Here is a 14,479-nt window from a genome sequence, read left to right as displayed (position 1 = left end):
GCTAATTGCCTATAATTTCCACCTGTTGTGCAAATGGAATAGACAACAGCATGAGAAATGTATTGTCAATCAGTGTTGCTTCCTAAGTGGACAGTTTGATTTCACAGAAGTGTGATTGACTTGGAGTTACATTGTGTTGTTTAAGTGTTCCCTTTATTTTTTTGAGTAGTGTATTAAGTTAAAATAAGTGTTCATTCAGTATTGTTGTAATTGTCATTATTACAAATAAATAAATAAAAATCGGCCGATTAATCGGTATCGGCTTTATGGTCCTCCAATCGGTATCGGCGTTGAAAAATCATAATCGGTCGACCTCTATTTGACACGTCAAAGTGTTAAATAGTATATTTTTTGACACGCAAAGACCCAAATGGTTTTCCATTGAAATCCTGGTTGAGAATGAAACAGCACAGCAAGCAAGTGAAATAAATAAGTTTTGAATTTGTTTTACTGGTAATCGGACATACGTAAATGCCAACAAAATTAATTTTTTGTATGTGTGCGTGTGTAACCTTTATTTAACTAGGCAAGTCAGAACAAATTCTTATTTACAATGACGGCCTACCCCGGCCAAACCCGGACGATGTTGTGCTGATGATTGTGCTCCGCCCTAGGGGACTCCCTATCACAGCCGGATGTGATAGAGCCTGGATTCGAACCAGGGACTGTAGTGACGCCTCTTGCACTGAGATGCAGTGCCATGGTTAACACACACATGGATGCAGCAGTCTATTTAACTGTACTAGAATGCTTAAAAGGCCGCTAAAATTTTAAATATATTGGTATCGTTTTTTTGGGCAATGAAAATATTGGATATATTATATTAGAAAACATTTGCCAAAAGCCACAAAATACACCCGAATGGATTTCTGCTTATATTACAGTCCTATTGATCAAACAACCAAACAGGTAGGCTCTTCCTCCTTCAGTTGGCTATGCAAATAAACAACAAGATCAACAACTAATGTTAGCCAGAGCGAGATGAGAAAAAAATCTAATGAGGGGAACAGTAGATAAACCCTCAAACTTTTTCAGCATGCAGTTGGCCGTAAAGAAAATGCAGACAAACAAAGGGGGAAAGACTAGTCTCCCTTCTGCAGCTTGCCTGCTAATGCATGCTCGTCCCAACCCACATTTTTACAAGTGAATGGGAACTTGCCTGCCCACCCACTTGATTGATACCAAATACATTTGATTGACAACTAACACGGAACCCAAACCGGCTGCGCGCATGCACAATCGTGCGCTATCGTGCATAAATGTATTTTGTCCCACTACACCAAACGCAGGTTAAAATATCAAAACAAACTCTGAACCAATGACATTCAAAGCATTAAACATGTATGGCAATTTAGCTAGTTAGCTTGCACTTGCTAGCTAATTTGTCCTATTTAGCTAACTTGCTGTTGCTAGCTAATTTTCCTGGGATATAAACATCGAGTTGTTGTTTTACCTGAAATGCACAAGGTCTTCTACATCCACAATTAATCCACACATAAAACGTCCAACCGAATCGTTTCTAGTCATCTCTCCTCCTTCTAGGCTTTTTCATCTTTGAACTTATATGGTGATTGGCATCTAAACTTTTACCACGACAACCGGCAAAACATTTCATATTTTAATCACCCACGTGGGTATAACCAATGAGGAGATGGTACGTAGGTACCCGCTTCTATAAACCAATGAGGAGATGGGAGAGGCAGGACTTTCAGCACGATCTGCGTCAGAAATAGAAAGGAGTTCTATTTTAGCCCTTGGCATCGCAGACGCTCGTTGGCACGCGCGAGCAGTGTGGGTGCAATAATTGAATAACATGGATTTCTACATTTATTTTGTGACATTCGCGCACGCGACGTGTCCAGTCTGGTCAGCATGTAAGAGATATGCTAACTGTGGATAACAGTCGTTCAAGTTCAGCATAGCTAGCTATTAAAATGATTCACATTTCTTGCTAGCTACAAAGAAATGTATTGGTGAATTATATTAATCATGCATTGAACTGCATCCATCTATTCTGCCAACAATTACTTACTCTACGTCATGACATTGAGTCAAATTGAACCTATTTTAAAACTTCTTAGGAAGTTGGTTTTGAAACATAAAATTGAGATTATATTTTTGAATGATATGATTGTTTGGTTCATATCTGCAAAGTAGTTAACATGCTATCAGTTTCACTTTAAACTGTCCATTTGCTAATCCCTGCCAGTAGTAGGAGATAATTGAGAAACACATATTGCATGGTGTGAATTAGGGAAACAGCATCTCTGATCATAAAAAGGTACGTTTTGGAATATGTGGTGGGTTTCCTTCCAGCAATTCCACAGTAATAGAATTACACCGAGGCTTGTGTAAATTGTTAAAATGTGTAAATTGTTAAAAGTAGCCCTTGTGCGTTGAGTTATGCTTTTATTAAAATGTGAAATTAAATGGATTTGTTTGGCATTCATTTTAAAGTGAAAAATCTGAGTTTCAGTGTAATTCTGTGTGTGTGGAACTGCCCTTCAGTCACCGGTCAAAATGATACTGTAAATGTTGTAATTAAAGGTTGACCGATTATGATTTCTCAACGCCTTTACCAATTATTGGAGGACCAAAAAAAGCTGACACTGATTAATCTGCCGATTATTTTTTATATATATATATGAAATGACGACAATTACAACAATACTGAATGAACAATGAACACTTATTTTAACGTAATATAATAAATAAAATCTATTTAGTCTCAAATAAATAATGAAACATGCTCAATTTGGTTTAAATAATGCAAAAACAGTGTTGGAGAAGAAAGTAAAAGTGCAATATGTGAAATGTAAAAAAGCTAAAGTTTAAGTTCCTTGCTCAGAACATATGAAAGCTGGTGGTTCAATATTCCCAGTTCTTCAATATTACCAGTAAAGAAATATTAGGTTGCAGTTATAGGAATTGACACGTTGACTATTTCTCTCTGTACCATTTGTATTCCATATACCTTTGACTATTGGATGTTCTAATAGGCACTTTAGTATTGCCAGCCTAATCTCAGGAGTTGATAGGGTTGAAGTCATAAACAGCGCTGTGATCAAGCATTGCTAAGAGCTGCTGGCAAACGCAGTAAAGTTTGAATGAATGCTTACAAGCCTGCTGCTGCCTACCACCACTCAGTCAGACTGCTCTAGCAAATCATAGACTTAATTATAATATAATAAACACAGAAATACGAGCCTTAGGTCATTAATATGGTCAAATACGGAAACTATAATTTCAAAATAATTTATTATTTCAGTGAAATACGGAACCGTATTTTATCAAAACGGGTGGCAAACCTAAGTCTAGATATTGCTATTACATTGCACAACCTTCAATGTTGTCATAATTATGTAAAATTCTGGCAAATTAGTTCGCAGTGAGCCAGGCGGCCCAAACTGTTGCATATACCCTGAGAAGTGACAATTTCCCTAGTTAATATTGCCTGCTAACATGAATTGCTTTGAACTAAATATGCAGGTTCAAAAATATATATTTCTGTGTATTGATTTTAAGAAAGGCCTTGATGTTTATGGTTAGGTACATTCGTGCAACGATTGTGCTTTTTTCACAAATGCACTTTTGTTAAATCACCACCTGTTTGGCAAAGTAGGCTGTGATTCGATGACAAATTAACAGGCACCGCATTGATTATATGCAAAGTAGGACAAGCTAGTTAACCTAGTAATTTCATTAACTATGTGTAGTTAACTAGTAATTATGTGAAGATTGATTGTTTTTTATAAGATACGTTTAATGTTAGCTAGCACCTTACCTTGGCTCCTTGCTGCACTCGCGTAACAGGTGGTCAAGCCTGCCACGTAGTTTCCTCGTGGAATTATTCGGCCATAATCAGTGTCCAAAAATGCCGATTACCGATTGTTATGAAAACTTGAAATCGTCCCTAATTAATCGACATTCCGATTAATCGGTCGACCTCTAGTTTAATTGCCTTTGAATATTATTATTTTTTCTGTAATGTTAAAGGCCAAATTCGGTTTTTATCTCATTATCAAATAATTTCTGTGTGATTGTTTTAAATTAAAATGGTCAAAATAAGCAAAGAGCAATTTCTCAAGCAAGAATTTAGCTAGGAGTGTCTGGGAGTGGTCTGAGTGGGAAACTGAAAACTAGCTGTTAAATCGGCAGACAGGTTTGGAACTCATCTTTCTTATTGGTCTATTAACTAATTCAGGTGGGCCAAAACTCCATCCCACCTAAACAGGCTATAATTTCAGAAGGTCTTTTCAAACAGCTCTTACACTAAATGGGCATGATCATATCAGCATTTTCACAGCATTACCTCAATGTAGAAATATATATAAAACAGGAAATCCACGTTATTGACTGCATTTGGACATTAACACTCCCCACATAATATTGACTGTAAAAACTACCCAAGTGGCATTGTACAGTCTGGTCCCATCGTCGATGACAGTATCCAAATCAAAACAGTATCACTTCCAAATAGGAAGTTGCAATATTTTGTTTCCCAACATACACTAAGACTTTTGTAATTTCAACAATAAAACACTGTAGAATGCACAGTAAAATACCATACATTTATTTTACATCATTAATACAACTTTGACTTTTACAAAATATGCTGTAATATATTTAACAGTACTATCTATGTTCCTTACTGTAACACATTACAGCATCCCTGTACATTTATAGCAGTAGAGCTGTAATATGTTTTACAGTAAGGAACACAGTAGTGTAAATATTACAGCATCTCTGCTGTAAAGCTAAATTACAGTATAAAGCTGGAAACTCTGGTGTAAGTATAGGCCTAAAGCTGTACATTTACAGGGAAAAGTTGGACAGTGTAGCATTTAATTTGTTTTGCTCTGACTATAGCTACCGGTTCAATAAAGTGCAAGTCGGATGATGAAAACAAACTGTTGTTTCACACCACAAAACCCCGAATAACAGCGCAAGAATGGCCAACAGGCTAGCGCGTGTTCTAACACCTGACCCAGCAGAAAGACGTTTTAAGACCGCAGCATATTTGCGCTAGGTCAACAACCTAGTCGTTCACATCCTGAAGTCTAGCTGTGTTACAAGTTACAACGCATAGTTCCAGACTTTGCTACGTGGCCTTTTCAACATCCACCCGCGTACAGTATCTAGCTGGCATTATCCCCCCCACATTATTCTGAAAGTTCGACATTAGAGACAACATGCCCCATTTAAAAAAATCAAAAAAAGGAATGTAGCGTAACTATCTAACAAACTAATGTCATTGCAAATGAGATGACAAGCAGTGAGCCACGCAATAATGCATGAAAAGGTGATGTAGAAACTTGCTAAACAGCAAATTGACAACGGAATAACTGCTGTCAAAGCCCCACATGGTCGAGCTAGCGAAATGTTAAACTAGCTAGTCAGGTACATCACACAATTGCAGATATTTTACATGCGTGCTAGCTAGGTCTATTACCAACGTGATCGGGCAGTCAGCAACACCGAGGTGATACCAATATGTTTTTCAGTTGCAGCGCAAGCCAGGCAAACGGTGCACGAGCCAACCTTACCTGTATTTGAGGGATGCCACCCGGTCCCTCCACTATTTCTGGCGAGTTCTCAAAAACTCGGTCTCGGTATAATGACCACAGACCAACGTTCGGCAGGAAAATAAGAGCGGCTATAAGTAACCCTGCGAACTGCAGTAGTCGTTTTTCTTTTCGCCTCATCTCTCCAGAATAAATGTGAGAAAAACTGTCTACAATGTACTCCCAACTGCTTCCAGGTGGACAACTTTCAATCTGAACAAACCAACGATATAATGTTGAAGCTGCGGGCACTTCCGATAGGGGGAGTGAACCAATATCATAGTTGGGAGCACAAGGACAGACTTTTGCATTCTTTGTAGTGAATAATGATAATAAATATTTGAATCCCAACCAGTTTACCTAATTATATTGCAACAGCACAATATGTTATACTAGATCACCTGCATACCTGTAGAACAGTTGAAAGTTACTCTCATGGTCCCTTGGTGACAATAAAGTGGAGTCACTCAGATTGACCAACAAAATGTACATTTGCATTAATGTAGCCACTTCAATGCAATTTATTCGTGGCAAAATTAGAGGGCTAATGATAATATAAAATATACTCTCCGAAATTAAATGTAACATTGTAATTCAAGCATATCTATTGGTAATTGTAAATAATGTATTGAATCATGTGGTTGTTTTTTCCTAGGCAAATGTATAAAAACCAACGTGTGTTAAAGGCCCAGTGCAGTCAATAACGTGTTTTTCATGTGTTATATATATTTCCACATTAGCAGGTTGGAATAAAACTGTAAAATTGTGAAATTGGTGCTGCATCTTGGAAACCAAGATTGTTCTTAGGGCAGGCCTGGTTGTAGCTAGATATGTTTGAGTTGCGTTGGGGACAATTTTACCTAATCCTAACCTTTTTCCTAACCTGCCAAGTTAATTCTCCTAACCTGCCACGAAAAGGTGACTTCTGCTAGTCAAAACCGGCAGACCTGCCCTGATAGCAGTGTGAGTAGGCCTATCTACTAATGCGATACAGCAAAATTGATGATAATGCCCTTTTAGTGTTAATAGACCGCCTGCAATCAAATCAAATTTATTGGTCACATACACATGGTTAGCAGATGTTAATGCGAGTGTAGATAAATGCTTGTGCTTCTAGTTCCGACAGCCTGTTTTGGTGGGATGGAGTTTTGGCATGCCTGGTGACTGATGTCATTGGAATGGGGGTGACAAGCAGTGAGACACGCAATAACACATGCAAAAGTCATGTAGAATCTTGTTAGATAGCAAATTGACAATGGAAAAACTGCTGGCAAACAGCCTCACTTGTTAAGGTACCTAGTCAGGTACATCACACAATTGCAGATATTTTACATCCTAGCTAGGTCCATCACTGAGGTGATGCCAAGAAAGAGAATTCCAAACCTCTCTGCCAATAACAGCTAGTTTTCAGTTTTCCCCTCCCCACTAAGACCACACTCAAACCACTCCTAGACAGTCATAGCCAAATTCTTGCTTGAGAAATGCATTTTGATAACAAAGCTATTGTTGTATCTTTTTGACAACTTTGATTGAAAACAATCACAGTAAGGTACTTACTTAATTGTTACCTAGAAATGATTTAATATTGAGATAACATCTGCAGTGGGCCTTTAAACACCTGGAAATGTTGTAATGAGAATCCTTAAATGATCCTCTCTCATCCCTTTCATATGTGTCTTGAATGGCAGAAGACCTTAAGATGACCACAAGATGTCGCCGAATCAAAAGAGGGATATAAATTCAACATTGAACATTTTTTTTTACATCATTTGCGCTGACCCGCATTTATTAGACTGGCAAGCCATTGAGTTAGAATTACCTTTCTCTTTGTAAATGTCAGAACGCTTTTTGTCTACTCAGCATTTTAAAGATTTTTCTCATATCACCAAATCAGCATACATTGTTGTACAGTATTAATGATGGAAAAGGTAATAATAATATACAATTCTACACATTTGGCATCATGCCATCAACTGATAAAGGAAAGCTGCAGTTTGATCTAATGTGCTGTTGTGAAATTACAATCCAGGGTTCAAACAACAGGCAATTTCATATGACCGCAGTGCAGTGTCCAATGCCCAGTCAGAATAAAATACTTTTGTAGTTATAACACAGAAATGTATTTGAAGAAACAATGGTGCCCAACTGCTCTTATGATTAACTTATAGAATTGTGTCACACCAAGTGGACAAAATGTAATCAATCAGAACTATTTGGTATTATCATGAGTAGACTAGGGGACTATTGCGCTGGGGAGGGTTCTCTTGCAATAAGGAATTACAAACTACATGGCAGGAGTACATGGCCTGAACAGATTGTAAGCTTTATTAGAAATATTTATCAAAATATTACACTTCTCTGCCATTGCCATAAAAGGGGTACATTTCTTAGTCCTTGGGTGTGATATCTTTTGAATGTATAATATATATGAAAATAATAAAAAGCAATGAAAACATGTTGTGGTGAAATCATATGGAAGGCTTATTGTTAACAATAAGGCCCAAAATCGACCATACAGCCTGAGATTTCTAACGGTTTGACAGCTTTTATCCCTTGGTGTGACATGAAGATGGTGACACACCAGAGAAAATAGCTGTCACTCTGAGGGACATAACCCATTAATAAACCTCTATAATGACCATTTTAGACTAGTTAAAAAAAATCTAATAACACTTACTTGCATTAGACCCAATTGCATCATGTTGCAATTGTGATTCTTTTATGTGTTTCTGAGTGCAATATGAGTGCCCTAGAGATGGTGCAGGCTGAAAATGGGGGCTGTCTGTGGTTCTCCCATTCCTGGTTCTCACTCCCTGCATTAGACAATCCATCCCATTGGTCCCTCTCTCTCTCTGTCCTACCAGTTTCACTCCTCCTGACTGATCATACGTGATACACCCTGGGAGGGCCCCCATCAACCGTGCCTCTTTTGGAGCCTGTTACCCCCCTGCTCTCCAATATGCCCGGCCGGCCTCACTCCGAGCAAGACCCAGTCGACCCGTCTGTCTCAGTGGTCCTCTGATAGCGTTCCGGGGGAGGGCATGGCATGCCTAGGCAATGATGCCTGGGGCGGGCACCATCCTATTACACTCTGACATCAGAGACACACTTCGTTTCTCAAACCCTGTTGTTGGCTCTGTCTTGCTGTATGCTCAAAAAACCCACCAAGAGAACACTTCTCGAGCAGCTTGGCTATGGGTAGGTCGGAGCCTACCACTGGGTGCGCACACTTGTGCTTGGGTCTCCCCTATCAATGGAGGACTGTGCCCCTGCGCCTCTCTGTGAGCCCAGGTAAACCTCCATTTTGTGGTGGGCTACCTGCTTGATCTTGCCAGTAGCATACTCTTGTCCCAAAGATTAAGCCATGCAAGTCTTAGTACACACGGTCGGTACAGTGTAACTGTGAATGGCTCATTAAATCAGTTGTGGTTCCATTGATCGCTCCAATGTTACTTAGATAACTGCGGAAATGCTAGAGCTAAGCTATGCCAACAAGTGCTGACCTTCAGGGACACGTGCATTTATCAGACCCAAAACCCATATGGGGTGCTTTCAGGTGCCCCAGCCGCTTTTAGTGACCCTTCGTGGCACTGTCTGCCCTATCAACGTTCAATGGTAGTTTCTGTACCAACCATGGTGACCACAGGTAACAGGGAATTAGGGTTCAATTCTGGAGAGGGAGCCTGAGAAATGGGCAGCACATCAAAGAAAGGCAGCAGGCACACAAATCCACTCTTGAGTCGGGGAGGTAGTGACGTAAAATAACAATACAGGACTCTTTCAAGGCCCTGTAATTGGAATGAGTACACTTCAAATCTTTTAATGAAGATCCATCACTGATGTTTAGAACTGATGTTTAGAAGCATTTTTACAGTGGTCAGAAACTTCTGAAAGTGACATTAATTATGTTTTAAAAGTCAAATTTTACTGCCTGTGGTGTATTGTCCATCGGTGTGACATAATGTGCCATGGGGTGACATAACGTCCCATGGGGTGACACCAATAAATTAAAGGAAGAAAAATGTTGTCTTAAGTATGAGGTAGGTAACATAATAATAATACACATATAAGATAAATGCTTTTTATCTAGGTTTAGTGAAGTTACTGTTAATCTTACCCAAAATGTGATAGCAAGACATTTGGTTATCATGATTATACAAGGAAATTCTGTGTTTTTCATTTGAAATGCCAGAATACGATTACTTATTTAAAGACATCAGTAACTAAATAATGAGTAAAAAGTTTGACATCCCTGCATTATATGAACATTAATGATGTCACACTAGAGGATAAATTAAAGGCACTAATGCATGACATACTTCATTAAATTGGATATTAACTCAACATTTATGGAGGCCATATAACATTTTGAGTTGTTTAGACATATTTTATTACAGCTATATATTTATTTACTTAAATTTTTGAAGAAATATATGTTTTAGTGGCAACTACCCAAGTATAGAAGACAAAAGAGCACATATGTTGCTCTGTGCTGTATTTGTGTTTCCTTTGGAATCATGCAGCCCTGTGTCTTTTATAGAATGGGTTCACTGGGTTAGGAGCATTTCAGCAGCAACAAATTATTGTGTATTATGGAAATGACAGCTCCCTATGGGTAGTAATCAGATTCCTGTGTTGGTTGAAGGGGATTTTCAATTGCTGGTTCAAAGAGATTGCATATATTGATTACATGTCTTCATACATTGAGGAAGAGACGCACGAGTGTGCAATATTGTTTGGTTATTTATACATACTTACTTAGAAATGTATGGTACTAAACATGCAACATGCACAGAAACCATGAAATGTGAAGCATGAATGGAGAAGGACATGTAATTACATCATTGTTGTGCTATTGCGTATTTCATCAAGCTATGATTTGAAAATGCTTAGTGTAACCTATTAGTATTAGTCATCCTTCCTGTCCACACAGAATATGGTCTCTCCAAAAGATGCTGACTATAATGCTTCAAGATCTAACTGAAACCTATTGATTATTTGTTCTCTCCTGAATAAAAAAACAAAAAATGTTTTCTCCTGATCCTACCCATTACATGACAGGTTCAGTGATTAGAGGACACCTCAAGAACACCTTGTACACTGCACAGACCAGACTGTCATGTATTTATCAGGTATCAAGGTAAGACCCAGATGCAGACTGTCGAAGTAACACTGTTTTTTGTAGCAACAGGGGCAGGCAAAGACAGGTCAAGGCAGGCAGGGGTCGAAAATCCAGGTTAAGGCAAAGGTACAGGACGGCAGGCGGACTCAGGGTCAGGGAAAGGCAGGGTCCTGAAATCCAGAGGTGGAGCAAATGTACAGGACGGCAGGCAGACAGGCTCAGGGTCATGCAGAGATGTCAGGCAGGCGGGTACAGGGTCAGGACGGGCAAAGGTTGTCTCATCGTTGTCGGTGATCAGGCCTACCACTGTTGTGTCATCAACAAACTGAATGATGGTGTTGGAGTCGTGCCTGGCCCTGAGGGAACTGGGAGTACAGGAGAGGACTGAGCACACACCCCTGAGGGGCCCCCCTGTTGAGGATCAGCATGGTGGATGTATTGTTACCCACCCTTACCCACCTGGGAGCGGCCCGTCAGGAAGACCAGGATCCAGTTGCAGAGGGAGGTGTTTAGTCCCAGGGTCTTTAGCTTAGTGATGAGGTTTGAGGGCACTATGGTGTTGAACGCTGAGCTGTAGTCAATGAATAGCATTCTCACATATGTGTTCCTTTTGTCCAGGTGTGAAAGGGTAGTGTGGAGTGCAATTTGAGATTGCATCATCTGTGGATCTGTTGGTGCGGTATGCAAATTGGAGTGGATGTAGGGTTTCTGGGATAATGGTGTTGATGTGAGCCATGACCGCCTTTCAAAGCATGTCATGGCTACAGACGTGAGTGCTACTGGTCGGTAGTAATTTAGACAGGTTACATTAGTGTTCTTGGGCACAGGGACTATGGTGGTCTGCTTGAAACATGTTGGTATTACAGACTCAGACAGGGAGAGGTTGAAAATGTCAGTGAAGACACTTGCCAGTTGGTCAGCGCATTCTCGGAGTACACACCCTGGTAATCCGTCTGGCCCAGTGAATGTTGACCTGTTTGAAGGTCTTACTCACATCGGCTGCGGAGAGCGTGAGTCGCTCGGAACAGCTGATGCTCTCATGCATGTTTCAGTGTGACTTGCCTCGAAGCGAGCATAGACGTTATTTAGCTCGTCTGGTAGGCTCGTGTCACTGGGCAGCTCTTGGCTGTGCTTCCCTTTGTAGTCTGTAATAGTTTGCAAGCCCTGCCACATCCGCATCCACATCCACATTTATCCGCTCAACGTCAGTTTAGCTAATGCTGGTTCAATTTACCCTGACTGTGTTCGGGCGTTAATTAAATGAATATGTCTCCAACAAAGCATTGGTTTGTTTACATGATCCCTGGTCACTCTCACAGGACTATCCTTTGAGGTGGAAATAGTTCTGATTAATTTGTTATCAGAGGCGGCTCAATGCCTAGCCCTCACAGAATTAACACTAGTAATGGATTTTAGCGTACACGAGTCAATCAGATGTAAATGGCCTGCCACTTGGGGATAATGATGCTAACATTTCCCCTGCTTTGATGTTCAGCAAATTACCTTGATTCCCAGAGCATTGATCAAATCCACTGTGAGCTTGTGACACGGGCGGAAGGGGGAGGGCTGCTGTATCCATGTAAATCCTCATATTCTGTAGTTCAAGAGTTCATCTATAATTCATGTAATAATACATAACACATATTGAGTTGTCACAACTCTGACTTGTGCGGTGGTGAATGTGAGTGGAATGTTTTTCCTGACAGAAATAGAAAACCGGGGAAAACATTAAACATGCTATGGCTTGAAAAGAGTGAATAATCTTTGTTTAACCTGTGCTCACCCCAAAAACATGTCTGCCAGTCAAGTGCAAGTGCTATGTAGTGAGCGCAGAGGGTCACACTTGGCTGGTTTTGGATTGATTTTAGGATTTTTTCAATGTGTATTTCCAACGTTAGGTGATTGAGACAGCATTAGCTGACAATGTCATGAAAACAATGTGCAGGCTTGAATGGGGCAGAAGGCCATGTGTTATTGTGATTCTGAACGATCAGATAGCTAGCAACAATGGTGGAGTTTGTTTTGCATGGCCCGGTGCCCTGGGTGGGTGAAGTTTCACTTAAGGACCAATGGAATCAGTGTTGCCAACTAATTTTCAGGGTAAGTTGCTAGAAGCAGGTTGATTTGTTGCTAACAGTTGCTAAATTACGTTGTGATGTAATTGCGTGATAACATAAAACTACGTCATTACGTAGAATACATAATAACGTTACTCAAATTGACTGGCCATCTCGGCAAAAAATATGATTTGACATTTGTTCCGGTACACACTCCCATTCTTTTCTGTATTTCTGTCTGTACAATTTTGATTGAGACATGTTGATTGATGTTGTAAGTTCTGTTCAAGATCAAACATTCGTGACCAACTATATTCATTGGGTTTGGCTCGTTGAATCCGTGCTACTGCTGCTGCAGTCAGCCAACAATGATTTGCAATTTGCTGAAATTGCTGCTGGCCTGCTGCTGCCTGTGCACCAGCTGAGCGCCTGTTGGTGACGTCACTCACAATGCACTTTTGCAGCCAGGCACGTGTGTTGTGACAGTGTGTGACAGAGAAAATCGTTTTTGTGTCATTTAGAGGGAAAATGCATGCATTTTAGGTGCTAAAAGTTCAAAATAAAATTTTTAAAGTAGCCAAATTTGTTGCTAGGTGCTGTTTGAAAAAAAGGGTAGTCTGAAAAGTTGCTAAATCTAGCAACAAAATTGCTAAGTTGGCACCACTGAATGGAATGATCTAAAATGACCAAACTCTGTTCACCTGGGGCACCTGGCCATGCAAAACGAACTCCACCATTAACAAGAAGCTGCTATTTGGGGAATCATTATTGATACCATGTCTTGTTATGAGGTGTTAATATGGCAAAAATGTGCTAGTTTGCTAACCAACAACTCTAACGATATATTTGAGAGATGTGCTCATTGTGCCAATGTATTTATGTTTTCATTAAACGTTTGGAAACAAAATATATTTTACAAGTTGTCAACAGTCTAAGCCTACCCCAAAACTGTGCACCCGGGCTGTTTTGTTGCTAAACAACCAACTGTCTGTAGTTTATGACATCACGTGATACATGTATAATAAAACATAAACATTTTGTTGTCCAAAGAGATTTTGTTTTGAAAAGCAAACTGTAAGCTAGCTAGCTTGACATTTAAACTTATAGCATTTTAAACAGCAATGGGTCGACAGTATGGGAGAAAAGTTGATCCACCCTTGTTTCTAGGAAACCATATACAAAACGCATAATTTGAACAAATATTTAGCAAGAGGTCATAATTTCATGGAGTCTGTGAAGGAGGAAACCACATGGAAAAAGTGATAAGCAAGCTAGGTTAAAAAAAACATATTTTCACAAAGTCAAATGACTAGAGGTTAGCGGTTTCATGTGGCTTGTATCTAAATCAAAGTTGCTAATTTTAAGATTGTTCTCTACATCAGTTGGGGTCACAACAAGTATCAATGTAAGGCCCTAATCCTAGCATGAAAGTGCATCCTTGTAGCTGTGTGAGCTAATGTAGTCAAAATGTTTGCCTTGGGGTAAGTTGAGCCAATGACCATGGGGTAAATTGAGCCAATGGTTGAGCTAATGGCAAATTGAGCAGATTTTCTTCCCAGGCGTAATGCAAGGCATTATCGCTGAGATATGAGATAACAACATGGCCTGGCCTATGTTGAAAGTGTTTGTTAGGTGTTAAGCCTGTTTTAAAACATGCTTCAAATGATTAAAAGTCAAAAAAGCGATTGTGATTGTGTTGAATTGTGTTTGGGAAATAAAGATAGATATGGTTTTAT

General features: G+C 39.7%; 1 protein-coding gene across 1 annotated transcript in view; it reads right to left on the bottom strand.

Moving 5' to 3' along the window:
- Positions 1-5,739, bottom strand: part of LOC139419497 (polypeptide N-acetylgalactosaminyltransferase 10-like) — a 90,392-nt gene extending 84,653 nt beyond the window's left edge. Inside the window, exon 1 of the mRNA XM_071169453.1 lies at positions 5,547-5,739. Within this exon, the coding sequence (XP_071025554.1) occupies positions 5,547-5,705 (159 nt within the window). The 5' untranslated portion in view covers positions 5,706-5,739. The remainder of the gene's footprint in view (positions 1-5,546) is intronic.
- Between the last annotated feature and the right edge of the window lie 8,740 nt (positions 5,740-14,479).

Source organism: Oncorhynchus clarkii, chromosome 10, assembly GCF_045791955.1.
Source record: "Oncorhynchus clarkii lewisi isolate Uvic-CL-2024 chromosome 10, UVic_Ocla_1.0, whole genome shotgun sequence".
NCBI lineage: Eukaryota > Metazoa > Chordata > Actinopteri > Salmoniformes > Salmonidae > Oncorhynchus > Oncorhynchus clarkii.
This window is presented reverse-complemented; position numbering and strand designations above follow the sequence as displayed.